Source organism: Rana temporaria, chromosome 3, assembly GCF_905171775.1.
Source record: "Rana temporaria chromosome 3, aRanTem1.1, whole genome shotgun sequence".
Taxonomy (NCBI): domain Eukaryota; kingdom Metazoa; phylum Chordata; class Amphibia; order Anura; family Ranidae; genus Rana; species Rana temporaria.
Window position 1 is genome coordinate 489,974,498 of NC_053491.1, and position 17,229 is coordinate 489,991,726.

General features: G+C 40.5%; 1 protein-coding gene across 5 annotated transcripts in view; it reads left to right on the plus strand.

The window, feature by feature from the left end:
* The window catches only part of LOC120933758 (NACHT, LRR and PYD domains-containing protein 3-like), a 534,782-nt gene that overhangs the window by 487,780 nt on the left and 29,773 nt on the right, over positions 1-17,229 (plus strand). For 4 of the 5 annotated variants that reach the window (XM_040347135.1, XM_040347138.1, XM_040347139.1 and 1 more), the window contains 3 exons: positions 2,010-2,174; positions 7,964-8,128; positions 14,059-14,223. In XM_040347135.1, coding sequence (XP_040203069.1) covers positions 2,010-2,174; positions 7,964-8,128; positions 14,059-14,223 — 495 coding nt within the window. The remainder of the gene's footprint in view (positions 1-2,009; positions 2,175-7,963; positions 8,129-14,058; positions 14,224-17,229) is intronic. The other variant, XM_040347137.1, reaches the window with a different exon arrangement.

Here is a 17,229-nt window from a genome sequence, read left to right on the forward strand (position 1 = left end):
TTATGTGCGTGTAAAGGCAGGTGTCCCAATACTTTTGGTAATATAGTGTGTGTCTAAATTATATATATCAAATAATAATAATGGAGATATATTTCATCTCCTGGTTGTCTCTCTATATCTCCAATATCAGACCGTTCTCTAAAGCGGGATATAAAAATGTAAAAAATGAAATATCTGCACTAAAAATCTAATAAATGAAAAGCAGCCGCCAGCAGGAAGTCTAATATAGAAGTACAAATAGTATAATAGAATTCTATGTATAGAGCCCGACACTTAGTGATAAAATGTGTGATGAGACAAATGAGAAATCTGCAACCTACAATCTGTCCGAATACCAACACTTATAATGTAGATGTGATAACTCCACCAATACTGATCAATAATAACAATTACCTTCACTACAAAAATACACTTTCATACATGTGAGGAAGGGCAGATCTCCTCCAACCTGTTCACAGCTACTTCAGTCTGTATAACATATAATGTGCAAAAATACAATATCACCCGAGGTGTCCAGACAATGGCCGCAATCACATTACATAGAAAAGAAGAAGCCTCCATGTCACTGCCTGGACTCCATCATACACGGCTGCAGTCCGGAGCGGTGTGTGCTCTGAGTTCTGTGTATACTCGTGTATATGATGAAGTGTACAATCTGTGATTCTATATATATATATATATATATATATAAGGATTATACACTATGGAGGATTTTTCTTTTCTATGTAATGTGATTGCGGCCATTGTCTGGAGACCTTGGGGGATATTGGAGATACTACCTGAAGGTCTGACATTCCGGGGCACAGTCTGTTCTCATCGGAAGCCGGCTTGAGTGGAGTGGAGCTGCTGGAAGGATATAAACAAGTGTGTCTGGGCCTTGCTTGTGGGGACAAACCTTTTGGTAAGTGACCTGTTTGCTCACTGGTGTGGGGGAGGGTGATTGAAGTTGCTGCAAAGAGGTGGCAGCTGATCAGCATTGGTTTAATCCATCTGGATGAATCTCTGGGACTTCTTATTTCTGTTATGGCACAAGTCCCTGTATGGTGATTGGAGATGGAAGTAGTGTTGAATGGGTTGTAGGAAATCCGCTATGTTCACATTTATGAACTTTCTCTTGATGTTTGCAGTTTTATAAGATAACTTTGTTACATTTCATGTTTATGTATTTTTGTACATTATATGTTATATAGACTGAAGTAGCTGTGAATAGGTTGGAGGAGATCTGCTCTTCCTCACATGTATGAAAGTGTATTTTTGTAGTGAATGTAATTGTTATATCTGATCACTATTGGTGGAGTTATCACATCTAGTATAATATGGAAGACTGCAGCACTAGTATATAACATTCACACAATATAAATGTGAAAATATAACAATAGAAGTGAGACTCCTCATCACAAACCTCCCTATGTGTATATATAACAATGGTATGGAGAATATTTCACTGATAACTAATGAAGAGAATTTATAATCAGCATATATAAAATTAGTGCAGCAATAATGGTACACATTTTCAAAAAAGGTCCAAATAAAGAACAGTAATAGTAATAGTAAAATCTTCTCCAAACCATAAGATCAAATCCTCCACCATGATGTTCATAGGAAATCCCAAAGTACAATGGTGTCACTTTTAGTCAATAAAATTTCCACAACATTAATCAGACTTTTGTGACCATCAAAGTGAATCCCCACAACTGGATCCAAGACTTAGCAGAAGGTTGGAGGTGAAAGCCTATTGGTCAGTGTGAGTGTGTATGGTCCAATCCCCATACAGGAATAATGAATGGATCACACCATCTCATCCACTTCTCATGTCACATTTAGTAATTGGGATCCACAGAAAGAGAAAACCTCCAATCGTGTAGATAATCAATCGTGTTTTATAAAGTGATCTCATATAAATGATTCCAATAAAGAGAAATGAGTTCCATTCATGTAGAGAATAGTTCCATTCATTCCTGGGGGAGAAATTCATTTTCTTCTGGTAACATTCTTCTCTTCTTCTACAGATTGTATGATAATCACCTGACAGACAGTTCCTGCCCCCACCTGGCATCTGGAATAAGAAATAACCAGACACTGAGGACACTGGGCCTGTCTGAGAACAATCTGGAGGGTCCTGATTTCAGGGATCTGATGGAAGCTCTGACAACAAGCCGGATAGAGGAATTACAGTGAGTATAACAAGACTGTCTGAGACAATAATATTCTGGGACAGTTTTATATCTAAACCACATAAATAATATAGAAATATGAGAATGTCATCAAATTCCATCTTTAGGCTCCATAAGGCTCCATACACACTGGGCTTAAAAAAATGCCAGTTCCCTTGGCAGAAAAAACTTTCATATAGAGAGTTTATTGTACAAAGTTTAGACGAGTTTAGGAGAGTTTTGCATTTTTCTGCCAGAAAGCTCCAATCAGAAACGCGAACCTGAAGTTTTTTTTTCCTGCCTCTAAACGTTGAGCTAAAAATATGTCTGTACTCATCCCAATGTGTATGGACACATAGGAGAACATGGAGCTGCTTCTACAGGCAGAACACAAAACTCCTGTAGTAGCAATTTTTAAGTCAGTGTGCATGGAGCCTAAATATCCAATCCTGGACTGTTACACTATATGACCAAAAGTATTGGGACGCCTGCCTTTGCGCACACATGAACTTTAATTGCATCCCAGTATTATGGTATGGATAAGCAGATCCTCAAATTTGAAAGCACCTCATCCCATGAAATACATAAATGAATAACATTTAATGACATCCCAGTCTTAGTCCATAAGGTTCAATATTGAGTTGGCCCACCTTTTGCAGTTATAACAGCTTCAACTCTTCTGGGAAGTCTGTCCACAAGGTTTAGGAGGGTGTCTATGAGAATGTTTGACCATTCTTCCAGAAGAGCATTTGTGATGTTGGATGAGAAGGCCTGACTCTCCGATTTAAATCATCCCAAAGGTCATAGGCGTGCGCACGGGGTGTGCCGGGTGTGCCCAGGCACACCCTAATCAATCCTGTGCTCTCACTGCTGCAAGCCTGTGAAATTGCCTGTGTACCTTATGTCACCCCTGTGGTCGGTCCGGGCAAGCAAAAAAATCTGTGTGCTGTGATTGGGAGGTGATTAAACAGGGACTAGGGAGCCCCCGGGACCACAGCCGCGGATTAATCCAGCCGCATTTGCCGATGGGTCTTCTATAGTTCCGGCTGCAGGACCCAGAGGCGGCGGCGGAGTGATATACATCTTCACTCTGACCCCCCCCCCCTTTGGCCTCCTTTCTCTCCCTTGGAAGAAGCACACCGAACCTCAGCCTGGATAGCGGCAGAGCGGGTGGCTCAGTAAGGTGAGCAGTGAAACAGCACTGACTGAGCAGGGAAGGCAGCCAGACACACAATGGACCAAGAAAAAAAGACAACTCGATATAAACACTGCCTGATTTGTCAGCAAAAAAGTAAGTGTGCATTTATATATATATATCTATCACACTTACTGTTTTGCTGACAAGTCAGGCAGGGTTCATATTGATCCAGGAAATAAAACTCAAAAGAAAGGGAATGTGGCTCTGTTCTGCGAGATTTGATTCTAATGATATAATACATGATGTGTAAGTGCTAGTAGTAATAAATACCCTGACAGTGCAGGTAAAAAAAACAAAAATATGAAGTGTCCAGCAAAAACAGTGGCAAATGATGTAAAGGAAATATAGTACGTGTGCAAAAATATTAAAAATGGCAAATAAATCCCACAGATTATGTACCGTATATGAATCGAATATAAAAAATACACCTGGAAGCCATGTGATCAGTGTGTGGGCTGGACATAGTGAATCCCATTACTGCTGGTCTTGTACCATGTGACTGCTGTGTCCAATCAGAGCGTCCTGACCCATACAAGCATCCTGATCACTGCCATACCCCATTTCAGCATCATGATCACTGCCATACCCCATACCAGCATCCTGATCAATTGTAATATATATAGTATGCCATAGTTTGTAGACTGTATCACTTTCACACAGACCAAATCTGCAGAGATCTATTGTTTCTGGGGGGCAGGTGTCTATTGTTCCTGCGAGGGATCTATTGTTGCTGGGGGGGCAGGTGTCTATTGTTCCTCCGTGGGATCTATTGTTGCCGGGGGGGCAGGTGTATATTGTTCCTGGGAGGGATCTATTGTTGCTGGGGGGCAGGTGTATATTGTTCCTGGGAGGGATCTATTGTTGCTGGGGGGCAGGTGTCTATTGTTCCTGGGAGGGATCTATTGTTGCTGGTGAATCTATAGTTGCCGTGAGGGATCTATTGTTGCTGGGGAGATGTCTTGTTCCTGGGGATCTATTGTTGCTGAGGGTATCTAACAAGTTTATTTAAAGCAGTAAACACAGTTCAGGATATTAAAACCTGACACTTATTAAAAAAAAATCCTACTTACTGTGCGGTTTGTGTAAAAATTACTTATTTGATCTGGCGATTTATTTAAAAGTTTTGTTTATTTTAAAAGATTATTTAATTAATAAGTTAAAAAAAAATGTTAGTTTACATTGATGTTTATTTAATTAAAAATGTTTTAATACATGTATTTATAAGAGTGTGTGTATATATATATATATGACACGTGTGTTTGAGCTTTGGTTTGAGGTGCACACCCTAATGCATTAGGCTGCGCACACCTATGCCAAAGGTGTTCTATTGGGTTGAGGTGAAGGCCAGTCAAGTTCCTCCACCCCAAACTCACTCATCCTCGTCTTTATGGACCTTGCTTTGTGCACAGGTGTGCAGTCATGTTGGAACAGGAAGGGGCCGTCCCCAAACTCTTCCCATAAAGTTGGGAGCATGAAATTGTCTAAAATGTCTTGGTATGCTGACTCCTTAAGAGTTCCCTTCACTGGAACTAAGGGGCCAAACCCAACTCCACACCATAATCCCCCTCCACCAAATAATTTGGGGCAGTGCACAAAGCAAGGTCCATAAAAGACACGAATGAGCGAGTTTGGGGTGGAGGAAATTGAATGGCCTGCACAGAGTCCTGACCTCAACCCGATAGAACACCTTTGGGATAAATTACAGTGGAGAGTGTGAGCCAGGCCTTCTCATCCAACATCAGTGCCTGACCTCACAAATGCGCTTCTGGAAGAATGGTTAAACATTCCCATAGACACCCTCCTAAACCTTGTGGACAGACTTCCCAGAAGAGATGAAGCTGTTATAACTGAAAAGGACGGGGCCAACTCAATATTGAACCCTACGGACTAAAGCCTCATACACACAATATGAAAATCGGAAGTAAAATTTCATCTGAACAAACAATCTGCCGATTTTCAGATCGTTAGTATGGTGCTTTCAACAGCCGCTCCAATTTGTCGTCTGACAAAAGCTGGATGTGCAGACTATAACATTGTTATCGTATGTGATCTCAACGTCTGATTTTCATTTAATAAGTAAGTTTTTCATCAGAAAAAGATCATAAGAGCAAAACTATTCCACACATTACATCACTTCTGAAGATGTATTCTGTCGGATGAGAATTTTCTTATGGTGAGTAACCTCTTCACTTCCGATATGAGACTAGCATGCCACAAAAAACGGATGAACGGTCGTCTGAAAATCTGATCGTGTGTGCGAGGATTAAGACCGGGATGCCATTAAAGTTCATGTGCGTGTAAAGGCAGGCGTCCCAATACTTTCGGTAATATAGTGTGTGTCTAAACTACAAAAATCTAATAATAATGGAGATATATGAAAAGCAGCCGCCAGCAGGAAGTCTGATATAGAAGTACAAATAGTATAATAGAATTCTATGTATAGAGCCCGACACTTATGCCGCGTACACACCATCACTTTATGTGATGAAAAAAAACGACACTTTCTGTGAAGTAAAAAATGACGTTTTTGAAACTTCAATTTTCAAAGACGAAGTTGCATACACACCATCGTTTTCTCACAATGATCTTGCAAAGTGAGGTTACGTTCCACCACGTTTTACCATTGAAGATTGCTTCATAAGTAGCTTCTGGGCATGCGTGGATGAAAAAACGTCTTAGAAAACGACGTTTTTTGCTACACACGGTCAATTTCTGTGAAGTAAAAAGTGCACTTTTGAAAAACGACACATAAAATTGAAGCATGCTTCAATTTTTTTTGGTCGTTTTTTACAAGACATAAAACAACGTTTTCCCCCACACACAGTCAATTAAAGTGACGTTTTTAAAAACGTCATTTTTTTTCATCACATAAAGTGATGGTGTGTACGCGGCATAAGTGATAAAATGTGTGATGAGACAAATGAGAAATCTGCAACCTACAATCTGTCGGAATACCAACACTTATAATGTAGATGTGATAACTCCACCAATACTGATCAATAATAAAAATTACATTCACTACAAAAATACACTTTCATACATGTGAGGAAGGGCAGATCTCCTCCAACCTTTTCACAGCTACTTCAGTCTGTATAACATATAATGTGCAAAAATACAATATCACCCGAGGTGTCCAGACAATGGCCGCAATCACATTACATAGAAAAGAAGAAGCCTCCATGTCACTGCCTGGACTCCATCATACACGGCTGCAGTCCGGAGCGGTGTGTGCTCTGAGTTCTGTGTATACTCGTGTATATGATGAAGTGTACAATCTGTGATTCTATATATATATATATATGGATTATACACTATGGAGGATTTTTCTTTTCTATGTAATGTGATGGCGGCCATTGTCTGGACACCTCGGGGGATATTGGAGATACTACCTGGAGGTCTGACATTCCGGGGCACAGTCTGTTCTCATCGAAAGCCGGCTTGAGCGGAGTGGAGCTGCTGGAAGGATATAAACAAGCGTGTCTGGGCCTTGCTTGTGGGGACAAACCTTTTGGTAAGTGACCTGTTTGCTCACTGGTGTGGGGGAGGGTGATTGAAGTTGCTGCAAAGAGGTGGCAGATGATCAGCATTGATTTAATCTGGATGAATCTTTGGGACTTCTTATTTCTGTTACTGCACAAGTCCCTGTATGGTGATTGGAGATGGAAGTAGTGGTGAATGGGTTGTAGGAAATCCGCTATGTTCACATTTATGAACTTTCTCTTGATGTTTGCAGTTTTATAAGATAACTTTGTTACATTTCATGTTTATGTATTTTTGTACATTATATGTTATATAGATTGAAGTAGCTGTGAATAGGTTGGAGGAGATCTGCTCTTCCTCACATGTATGAAAGTGTATTTTTGTAGTGAATGTAATTGTTCTATCTGATCACTATTGGTGGAGTTATCACATCTAGTATAATATGGAAGACTGCAGCACTAGTATATAACATTCACACAATATAAATGTGAAAATATAACAATAGAAGTGAGACTCCTCATCACAAACCTCCCTATAAGTATATATATAACAATGGTATGGAGAATATTTCACTGATAACTAATGAAGAGAATTTATAATCAGCATATATAAAATTAGTGCAGCAATATTAGTACAAATTTTCAAAAAAAGGTCCAAATAAAGAACGGTAATAATAAAATCTTCTCCACACCATAAGATCAAATCCTCCACCATGATGTTCAAAGGAAATCACAAAGTACAATGGGGTCACTTTTAGTCAATGAAGTTTCCACAACATGAGTGAGACTTCTGTGACCATCAAAGTGAATCCCCACAACTGAATCCAAGACTTAGCAGAAGGTTGGAGGTGAAAGCCTATTGGTCAGTGTGAGTGTGTATGGTCCAATCCCCATACAGGAATAATGAATGGATCTCACCACCTCATCCACTTCTCATGTCACATTTAGTAATTGGGATCCACAAAAAGAGAAAACCTCCAATAGTGTAGATGATCGATCGTGTTTTATAAAGTGATCTCATATAAATGATTCCAATAAAGAGAAATGAGTTCCATTCATGTAGAGAATAGTTCCATTCATTCCTGGGGGAGAAATTCATTGTCTTCTGGTAACATTCTTCTCTTCTTCTACAGATTGGATAATAATCACCTGACAGACAGCTCCTGCCCCCACCTGGCATCTGGAATAAGAAATAACCAGACACTGAGGACACTGGACCTGTCTGATAACAATCTGGAGGGTCCTCATTTCAGGGATCTAATGGAAGCTCTGACAACAAGCCAGATAGAGGAATTACGGTGAGTATAACAGGACTGACTGAGACAATAATATTCTGGGACAGTTTTATATCTAAACCACATAAATAATATAGAAATATGAGAATGTCATCAAATTCCATCTTTAGGCTCTATAAGGCTCCATACACACTGGGCTTAAAAAAAATGCCAGTTCCCTTGGCAGAAAAAAAAACATTCATATAGAGAGTTTATTGTACAAAGTTTAGACAAGTTTAGGAGAGTTTTGCATTTTTCTGCCAGAAAGCTCCAATCAGAAACACGAACCAGAAGAGTTTTTTTCCCCTGCCTCTAAACGTTGAGCTCAAAATATGTCTGTAATCATCCCAATGTGTATGGACACATAGGAGAACATGGAACTGCTTCTACAGGCAGAACACAAAACTCCTGTAGTAGCGATTTTTAAGCCAGTGTGCATGGAGCCTAAATATCCAATCCTGGACTGTTACACTATATGACCAAAAGTATTGGGACACCTGCCTTTGCGCACACATGAACTTTAATGGCATCCCAGTCTTAGTCCGTAGGGTTCAATATTGAGTTGGCCCACCCTTTGCAGTTATAACAGCTTCAACTCTTCTGGGAAGTCTGTCCACAACGTTTAGGAGGGTGTCTATGGGAATGTTTGACCATTCTTCCAGAAGCGCATTTGTGAGGTCAGGCACTGATGTTGGATGAGAAGGCCTGACTCTCCGATTTAAATCATCCCAAAGGTCATAGGCGTGCGCACGGGGTGTGCCGGGTGTGCCCAGGCACACCCTAATCAATCCTGTGCTCTCACTGCTGTGAGCCTGTGAAATTGCCTGTGTACCTTATGTCACCCCTGGGGTCGGTCCGGGCAAGCAAAAAAAATCTGTGTGCTGTGATTGGGAGGTGATTAAACAGGGACTAGGGAGTCCCCAGGACCACAAGCGTGGATTAATCCAGCCGCATTTGCCGATGGGTCTTCTATAGTTTCGGCTGCAGGACCCAGAGGCGGCGGCGGAGTGATATACATCTTCACTCTGACCCCCCCCCCCCCCTTTGGCCTCCTCTCTCTCCCTTGGAAGAAGCACACGGAACCTCAGCCTGGATAGCGGCAGAGCGGGTGGCTCAGTAAGGTGAGCAGTGAAACAGCACTGACTGATCAGGTAAGGCAGCCAGACACACAATGGACCAAGAAAAAAAGACAACTCGATATAAACACTGCCTGATTTGTCAGCAAAAAAGTAAGTGTGCATTTATATATATATCTATCTATCACACTTACTTTTTTGCTGACAAGTCAGGCAGGGTTCATATTGATCCAGGAAATAAAACTCAAAGAAAGGGAATGTGGCTCTGTTCTACGAGATTTGATTCTAATGATATAATACAGATGTGTAAGTGATAGTAGTAATAAATACCCTGACAGTGCAGGTAAAAAAAACTAAAATATGAAGTGTCCAGCAAAAACAGTGGCAAATTATGTAAAGGAAATATAGTACTTGTGCAAAAATATTAAAAATGGCAAATAAATCCCACAGATTATGTACCGTATATAAATCCAACATAAAAAATACACCTGGAAGCCCTGTGATCAGTGTGTGGGCTGGACACAGTGAATCCCATTACCGCTGGTCTTGTACCATGTGACTGCTGTGTCCAATCAGAGCGTCCTGACCCATACAAGCGTCCTGATCACTGCCATACCCCATTTCAGCATCATGATCACTGCCATACCCCATTTCAGCATCCTGATCAATTGTAATATATATACAGTATGCCATAGTTTGTAGACTGTATCACTTTCACACAGACCAAATCTGGAGAGATCTATTGTTGCTGGGGGGGCAGGTGTCTATTGTTTCTGCGAGGGATCTATTGTTGCTGGGGGGCAGGTGTCTATTGTTCCTGCGAGGGATCTATTGTTGCTGGGGGCAGGTGTATATTGTTCCTGGGAGGGATCTATTGTTGCTGGGGGGCAGGTGTCTATTGTTCCTGGGAGGGATCTATTGTTGCTGGGGGGCAGGTGTCTATTGTTCCTTGGAGGGATCTATTGTTGCTGGGGGGCAGGTGTCTATTGTTCCTTGGAGGGATCTATTGTTGCTGGGGGCAGGTGTCTATTGTTCCTGGGAGGGATCTATTGTTGCTGGGGGGGCAGGTGTCTATTGTTCCTGGGAGGGATCTATTGTTGCTGGGGGGGCAGGTGTCTATTGTTCCTGCGAGGGATCTATTGTTGCTGGGGGCAGGTGTATATTGTTCCTGGGAGGGATCTATTGTTGCTGGGGGGCAGGTGTCTATTGTTCCTGGGAGGAATCTATTGTTGCTGGGGGGCGGGTGTCTATTGTTCCTGCGAGGGATCTATTGTTGCTGGGGGGGCAGGTGTCTATTGTTCCTTGGAGGGATCTATTGTTGCTGGGGGGACAGGTGTCTATTGTTCCTTGGAGGGATCTATTGTTGCTGGGGGGCAGGTGTCTATTGTTCCTTGTAGGGATCTATTGTTGCTGGGGGGCAGGTGTCTATTGTTCCTGGGAGGGATCTATTGTTGCTGGGGGGCAGGTGTCTATTGTTCCTGGGAGGGATCTATTGTTGCTGGTGAATCTATAGTTGCCGCGAGGGATCTATTGTTGCTGGGGAGATGTCTTGTTCCTGGGGGATCTATTGTTGCTGAGGGTATCTAACAAGTTTATTTAAAGCAGTAAATACAATTCAGGATATTAAAACCTGACACTTATAAAAAAAAATCCTACTTACTGTGCGGTTTGTGTAAAAATTACTTATTTGTTTATGTTAAAAGATTATTTAATTAATAAGTTAAAAAAACAATGTTAGTTTACATTGAAGTTTATTTAATTAAAAATGTTATAATACATGTATTTATAAGAGTGTGTGTGTATATATATATGACACGTGTGTTTGAGCTTTGGTTTGAGGTGCACACCCTAATGCATTAGGCTGCGCACACCTATGCCAAAGGTGTTCTATTGGGTTGAGGTCAGGACTCTGTGCAGGCCGGTCAAGTTCCTCCACCCCAAACTCACTCATCCATGTCTTTATGGACTTTGCTTTGTGCACTGGTGTGCAGTCATGTTGGAACAGGAAGGGGCCGTCCCCAAACTCTTCCCATAAAGTTGGGAGCATGAAATTGTCTAAAATGTCTTGGTATGCTGACGTCTTAAGAGTTCCCTTCACTGGAACTAAGGGGCCAAACCCAACTCCACACCATAATCCCCCCTCCACCAAATAATTTGGGGCAGTGCACAAAGCAAGGTCCATAAAAGACATGGATGAGCGAGTTTGGGGTGGAGGAAATTGAATGGCCTGCACAGAGTCCTGACCTCAACCCAATAGAACACCTTTGGGATAAATTACAGTGGAGAGTGTGAGCCAGGCCTTCTCATCCAACATCAGTGCCTGACCTCACAAATGCTCTTCTGGAAGAATGGTCAAACATTCCCATAGACACACTCCTAAACCTTGTGGACGGCCTTCCTAGAAGAGATGAAGCTGTTATAACAGAAAAGGGCGGGGCCAACTCAATATTGAACACTATGGACTAAAGCCCCATACACACAATATGAAAATCGGAAGTAAAATTTCATCAGAACAAACTATCTGCTGATTTTCAGATCGTTAGTATGGTGCTTTCAACAGCCGCTCCAATTTGTCGTCTGACAAAAGCTGGATGTGCAGACTATAACATTTTTATCGTATGTGATCTCAACATCTGATTTTCATTTAATAAGTAAGTTTTTCATCAGAAAAAGATCATAAGAGCAAAACTATTCCACACATTACATCACTTCTCAAGTTGTATTCTGTCTGATGAGAATTTTCGTATGGTGAGTAACCTCTTCACTTCCGATATGAGACTAGCATGCAACAAAAAACTGACAAACGGTCGTCTGAAAATCTGATCGTGTGTACGAGGATTAAGACTGGGATGCCATTAAAGTTCATGTGCGTGTAAAGGCAGGCGTCCCAATACTTTTGGTAATATAGTGTGTGTCTAAATTATATATATCAAATAATAATAATGGAGATATATTTCATCTCCTGGTTGTCTCTCTATATCTCCAATATCAGACCGTTCTCTAAAGCGGGATATAAAAATGTAAAAAATGAAATATCTGCACTAAAAATCTAATAAATGAAAAGCAGCCGCCAGCAGGAAGTCTAATATAGAAGTACAAATAGTATAATAGAATTCTATGTATAGAGCCCGACACTTAGTGATAAAATGTGTGATGAGACAAATGAGAAATCTGCAACCTACAATCTGTCCGAATACCAACACTTATAATGTAGATGTGATAACTCCACCAATACTGATCAATAATACAAATTACCTTCACTACAAAAATACACTTTCATACATGTGAGGAAGGGCAGATCTCCTCCAACCTATTCACAGCTACTTCAGTCTGTATAACATATAATGTGCAAAAATACAATATCACCCGAGGTGTCCAGACAATGGCCGCAATCACATTACATAGAAAAGAAGAAGCCTCCATGTCACTGCCTGGACTCCATCATACACGGCTGCAGTCCGGAGCGGTGTGTGCTCTGAGTTCTGTGTATACTCGTGTATATGATGAAGTGTACAATCTGTGATTCTATATATATATATATATATAAGGATTATACACTATGGAGGATTTTTCTTTTCTATGTAATGTGATTGCGGCCATTGTCTGGAGACCTCGGGGGATATTGGAGATACTACCTGAAGGTCTGACATTCCGGGGCACAGTCTGTTCTCATCGGAAGCCGGCTTGAGTGGAGTGGAGCTGCTGGAAGGATATAAACAAGTGTGTCTGGGCCTTGCTTGTGGGGACAAACCTTTTGGTAAGTGACCTGTTTGCTCACTGGTGTGGGGGAGGGTGATTGAAGTTGCTGCAAAGAGGTGGCAGCTGATCAGCATTGGTTTAATCCATCTGGATGAATCTCTGGGACTTCTTATTTCTGTTATGGCACAAGTCCCCGTATGGTGATTGGAGATGGAAGTAGTGGTGAATGGGTTGTAGGAAATCCGCTATGTTCACATTTATGAACTTTCTCTTGATGTTTGCAGTTTTATAAGATAACTTTGTTACATTTCATGTTTATGTATTTTTGTACATTATATGTTATATAGACTGAAGTAGCTGTGAATAGGTTGGAGGAGATCTGCTCTTCCTCACATGTATGAAAGTGTATTTTTGTAGTGGATGTAATTGTTATATCTGATCACTATTGGTGGAGTTATCACATCTAGTATAATATGGAAGACTACAGCACTAGCACAGCACAGCACTATATAACATTCACACAATATAAATGTGAAAATATAACAATAGAAGTGAGACTCCTCATCAAAATCCTCCCTATGTGTATATATAACAATGGTATGGAGAATATTTCACTGATAACTAATGAAGAGAATTTATAATCAGCATATATAAAATTAGTGCAGCAATATTGGTACACATTTTCAAAAAAGGTCCAAATAAAGAACAGTAATAGTAATAGTAAAATCTTCTCCACACCATAAGATCAAATCCTCCACCATGATGTTCAAAGGAAATCCCAAAGTACAATGGTGTCACTTTTAGTCAATAAAATTTCCAAAACATTAATCAGACTTTTGTGACCATCAAAGTGAATCCCCACAACTGGATCCAAGACTTAGCAGAAGGTTGGAGGTGAAAGCCTATTGGTCAGTGTGAGTGTGTATGGTCCAATCCCCATACAGGAATAATGAATGGATTACACCACCTCATCCACTTCTCATGTCACATTTAGTAATTGGGATCCACAGAAAGAGAAAACCTCCAATCGTGTAGATGATCGATCGTGTTTTATAAAGTGATCTCATATAAATGATTCCAATAAAGAGAAATGAGTTCCATTCATGTAGAGAATAGTTCCATTCATTCCTGGGGGAGAAATTCATTTTCTTCTGGTGACATTCTTCTTTTCTTCTACAGATTGTCCTCTAATCACCTGACAGAGAGTTCCTGCCCCCACCTGGCATCTGGAATAAGAAATAACCAGACACTGAGGACACTGGACCTGTCTAATAACAATCTGGAGGGTCCTGATTTCAGGGATCTGATGGAAGCTCTGACAACAAGCCGGATAGAGAAATTACAGTGAGTATAACAGGACTGTCTGAGACAATAATATTCTGGGACAGTTTTATATCTAAACCACATAAATAATATAGAAATATGAGAATGTCATCAAATTCTATCTTTAGGATACATAAGGCTCCATACACACTGGGCTTAAAAAAATGCCAGTTCCCTTGGCAGAAAAAACTTTCATATAGAGAGTTTATTGTACAAAGTTTAGACAAGTTTAGGAGAGTTTTGCATTTTTCTGCCAGAAAGCTCCAATCAGAAACGAGAACCAGAAGAGTTTTTTTTCCTGCCTCTAAACGTTGAGCTCAAAATATGTCTGTACTCATCCCAATGTGTATGGACACATAGGAGAACATGGAGCTGCTTCTACAGGCAGAACACAAAACTCCTGTAGTAGCAGTGATTTTTAAGCCAGTGTGCATGGAGCCTAAATATCCAATCCTGGACTGTTACACTGTATGACCAAAAGTATTGGGACACCTGCCTTTGCGCACACATGAACTTTAATGGCATCCCAGTCTTAGTCCGTAGGGTTCAATATTGAGTTGGCCCCGCCCTTTGCAGCTATAACAGCTTCAACTCTTCTGGGAAGTCTGTCCACAAGGTTTAGGAGTGTCTATGGGAATGTTTGACCATTCTTACAGAAGAGCATTTGTGAGGTCAGGCACTGATGTTGGATGAGAAGGCCTGACTCTCCGATTTGGCCTCCTCTCTCTCCCTTGGAAGAAGCACACGGAACCTCAGCCTGGATAGGGGCAGAGCGGGTGGCTCAGTAAGGTGAGCAGTGAAACAGCACTGGTGAAAATAGAAAAATTCAGCGCTGGGAAATAACAATTAATAAAATATAATGCAAGCCAGCACTGTGAATGTATTCATAAAACAATTCCCAAAGTATATAAAGAAAAAAGTGCAGCGCAAAAATACAATCTAATAAACATATAAAAATAAATATAAATATAAATATAAAGTGTCCAAGTGCAAAATAAAGTGTCCTTTAAACAAATAAATAAATCCGGCAGGGGTGAGAGTGAAGAGGAGACACCAGAGGTAAATCCACCACCAAGGTAAGGATGGACTCTCACCTCATTGCTTCGACCCATAAAGAGTCACAAAGCATATCGGCATAACAGCATCCAAAACTCAGTCAAAGACCAGCTTCCAGTCTCCAGCATGACACCATATCAGATTGATATCCACAGGTCACCATAAAAGAAAAACACACAAGAATCTAAGTGCTCTCTGTATGTACCGGGGATATTTAATAAGGAAAAAGTGGTACACTTACATTTAAAATCACTCTGAGCCGAGTGCGAGCAAAGCAGCATGTACAGCAAACAATCCAAACACAGCGGCGATGATCGAGGGTGACGTCCGTGCGTAACTCCTCCCCCTTCGTACGCGTTACGTCCCGTGGGCGGGACTTCCTCAGCGTCGGGTGAGAGAGAACGCCGGACGTCCCCAATGGTAAAGAATTTATAGTGAAAGCATAAATGGACGGCCAATCAGATAAGCTCACGGATGTGACCAATGAGAGTACTCAATGGCCAATAACATCCGGGGCAAAGGTCGCCTATAATGAAGTGCTGAGAGTAACCGGCCTATCGAATTGATAGTAGATGTGGCCAATCAGTAGCTAAATGACCAACAACTTCCGGTTCAAAAGCCATAATGCTGTTTAAATTACGATTCAGCACCCAATCGAAAGAGTCTCAGGATGTGGCCAGTAAAGGGAAATAAACTGGAATTACACATCCAAGGCTGGGCAACAAATCAATAATAGACAATAAAATAGGGAGGCATAAAAAATATATATAAAAAATATATAAAAAATATATAAAAAATCGGAACAAGAACTGAATGGAAAGGAAAAAAGAAAAACCAAACAGTAAGGTCCAATAAGCCTCATGAATAATTAATTAACTGGATATAAAAATTAGATTATATACAATCCCCGCACAATCAAAAAAGACTATTTTTATTTTTATTTTTATAAAAAATTGTACAGAGAAGCCAGCTAAATATATTAAAATATATGTTAAAAAATTCATATAAAATGCATAAAATATATATATATATAAAAAATTTATATATACAAAAATTTATATAAAAACGGACGTCATCCTCGATCATCATCACTTAACAGTGACTGATAACAAATTGAAACAGAGATAAATAAATACAGACAACAATATAATAAAAATTACTATAAAAACGAAATTTTAATCAATTAATTACCGGTTAGAAATGAAACAATTTAAATCAAACTCAACGTTAAGGCCCCCAGGCGAGGCAACCTTGAGCTCAAAGATCCAATACGATTCTCGTCTGCTTAACTGGCGGATAAAGTGCCCCCCCCTCCAATGTCGGGACACTCTCTCAATACCCCAGAATTTCAGACATTTAGGATCACGGTTATGATAACGTCTAAAATGTTTTGACACGCTATGTGTTTTCACACCTCGTTTGATGCAACTGATGTGTTCGCCAACGCGAACATGTAGGGCACGTGAGGTACGACCTACGTATTGGAGCCCACAATCACATTGTAGCATGTATATAACTCCTTCAGTATCACAGGTGACAAGCTCTTTGATAGTATACTCATTACTAGTGACGGTAGAACTGAAGGTTTTTCGTTTCTTAATATTGTTTCTCACATGTTTACACGTGGCACATCTGCCACATGCATAAAAACCAGAAAGAAAATTGAATAATCTCGGTCTAGGCACAATAGGCGGGTCGATGACCCCCGGTGCAACCAAATCACGCAAGGCTGGGGCTTTCTTGTAAACGAATTGCGGTCGATCAGGTAGTGTTGGTCCCAAAACCGCATCTCCTTTTAACACTGACCAATGTTTTGTAACAATCCGTTCAAATTTTTTATATTGTATATTGTAATCTAAAACAATTTTATGATTAACAGTTTGATCAATGCCTGATGAGACTGGTGATTTGTCTGAGACAATAGCCTCCCTATTCATTAAGCGCACCCTTTCAATTTCTGAATCTATATCT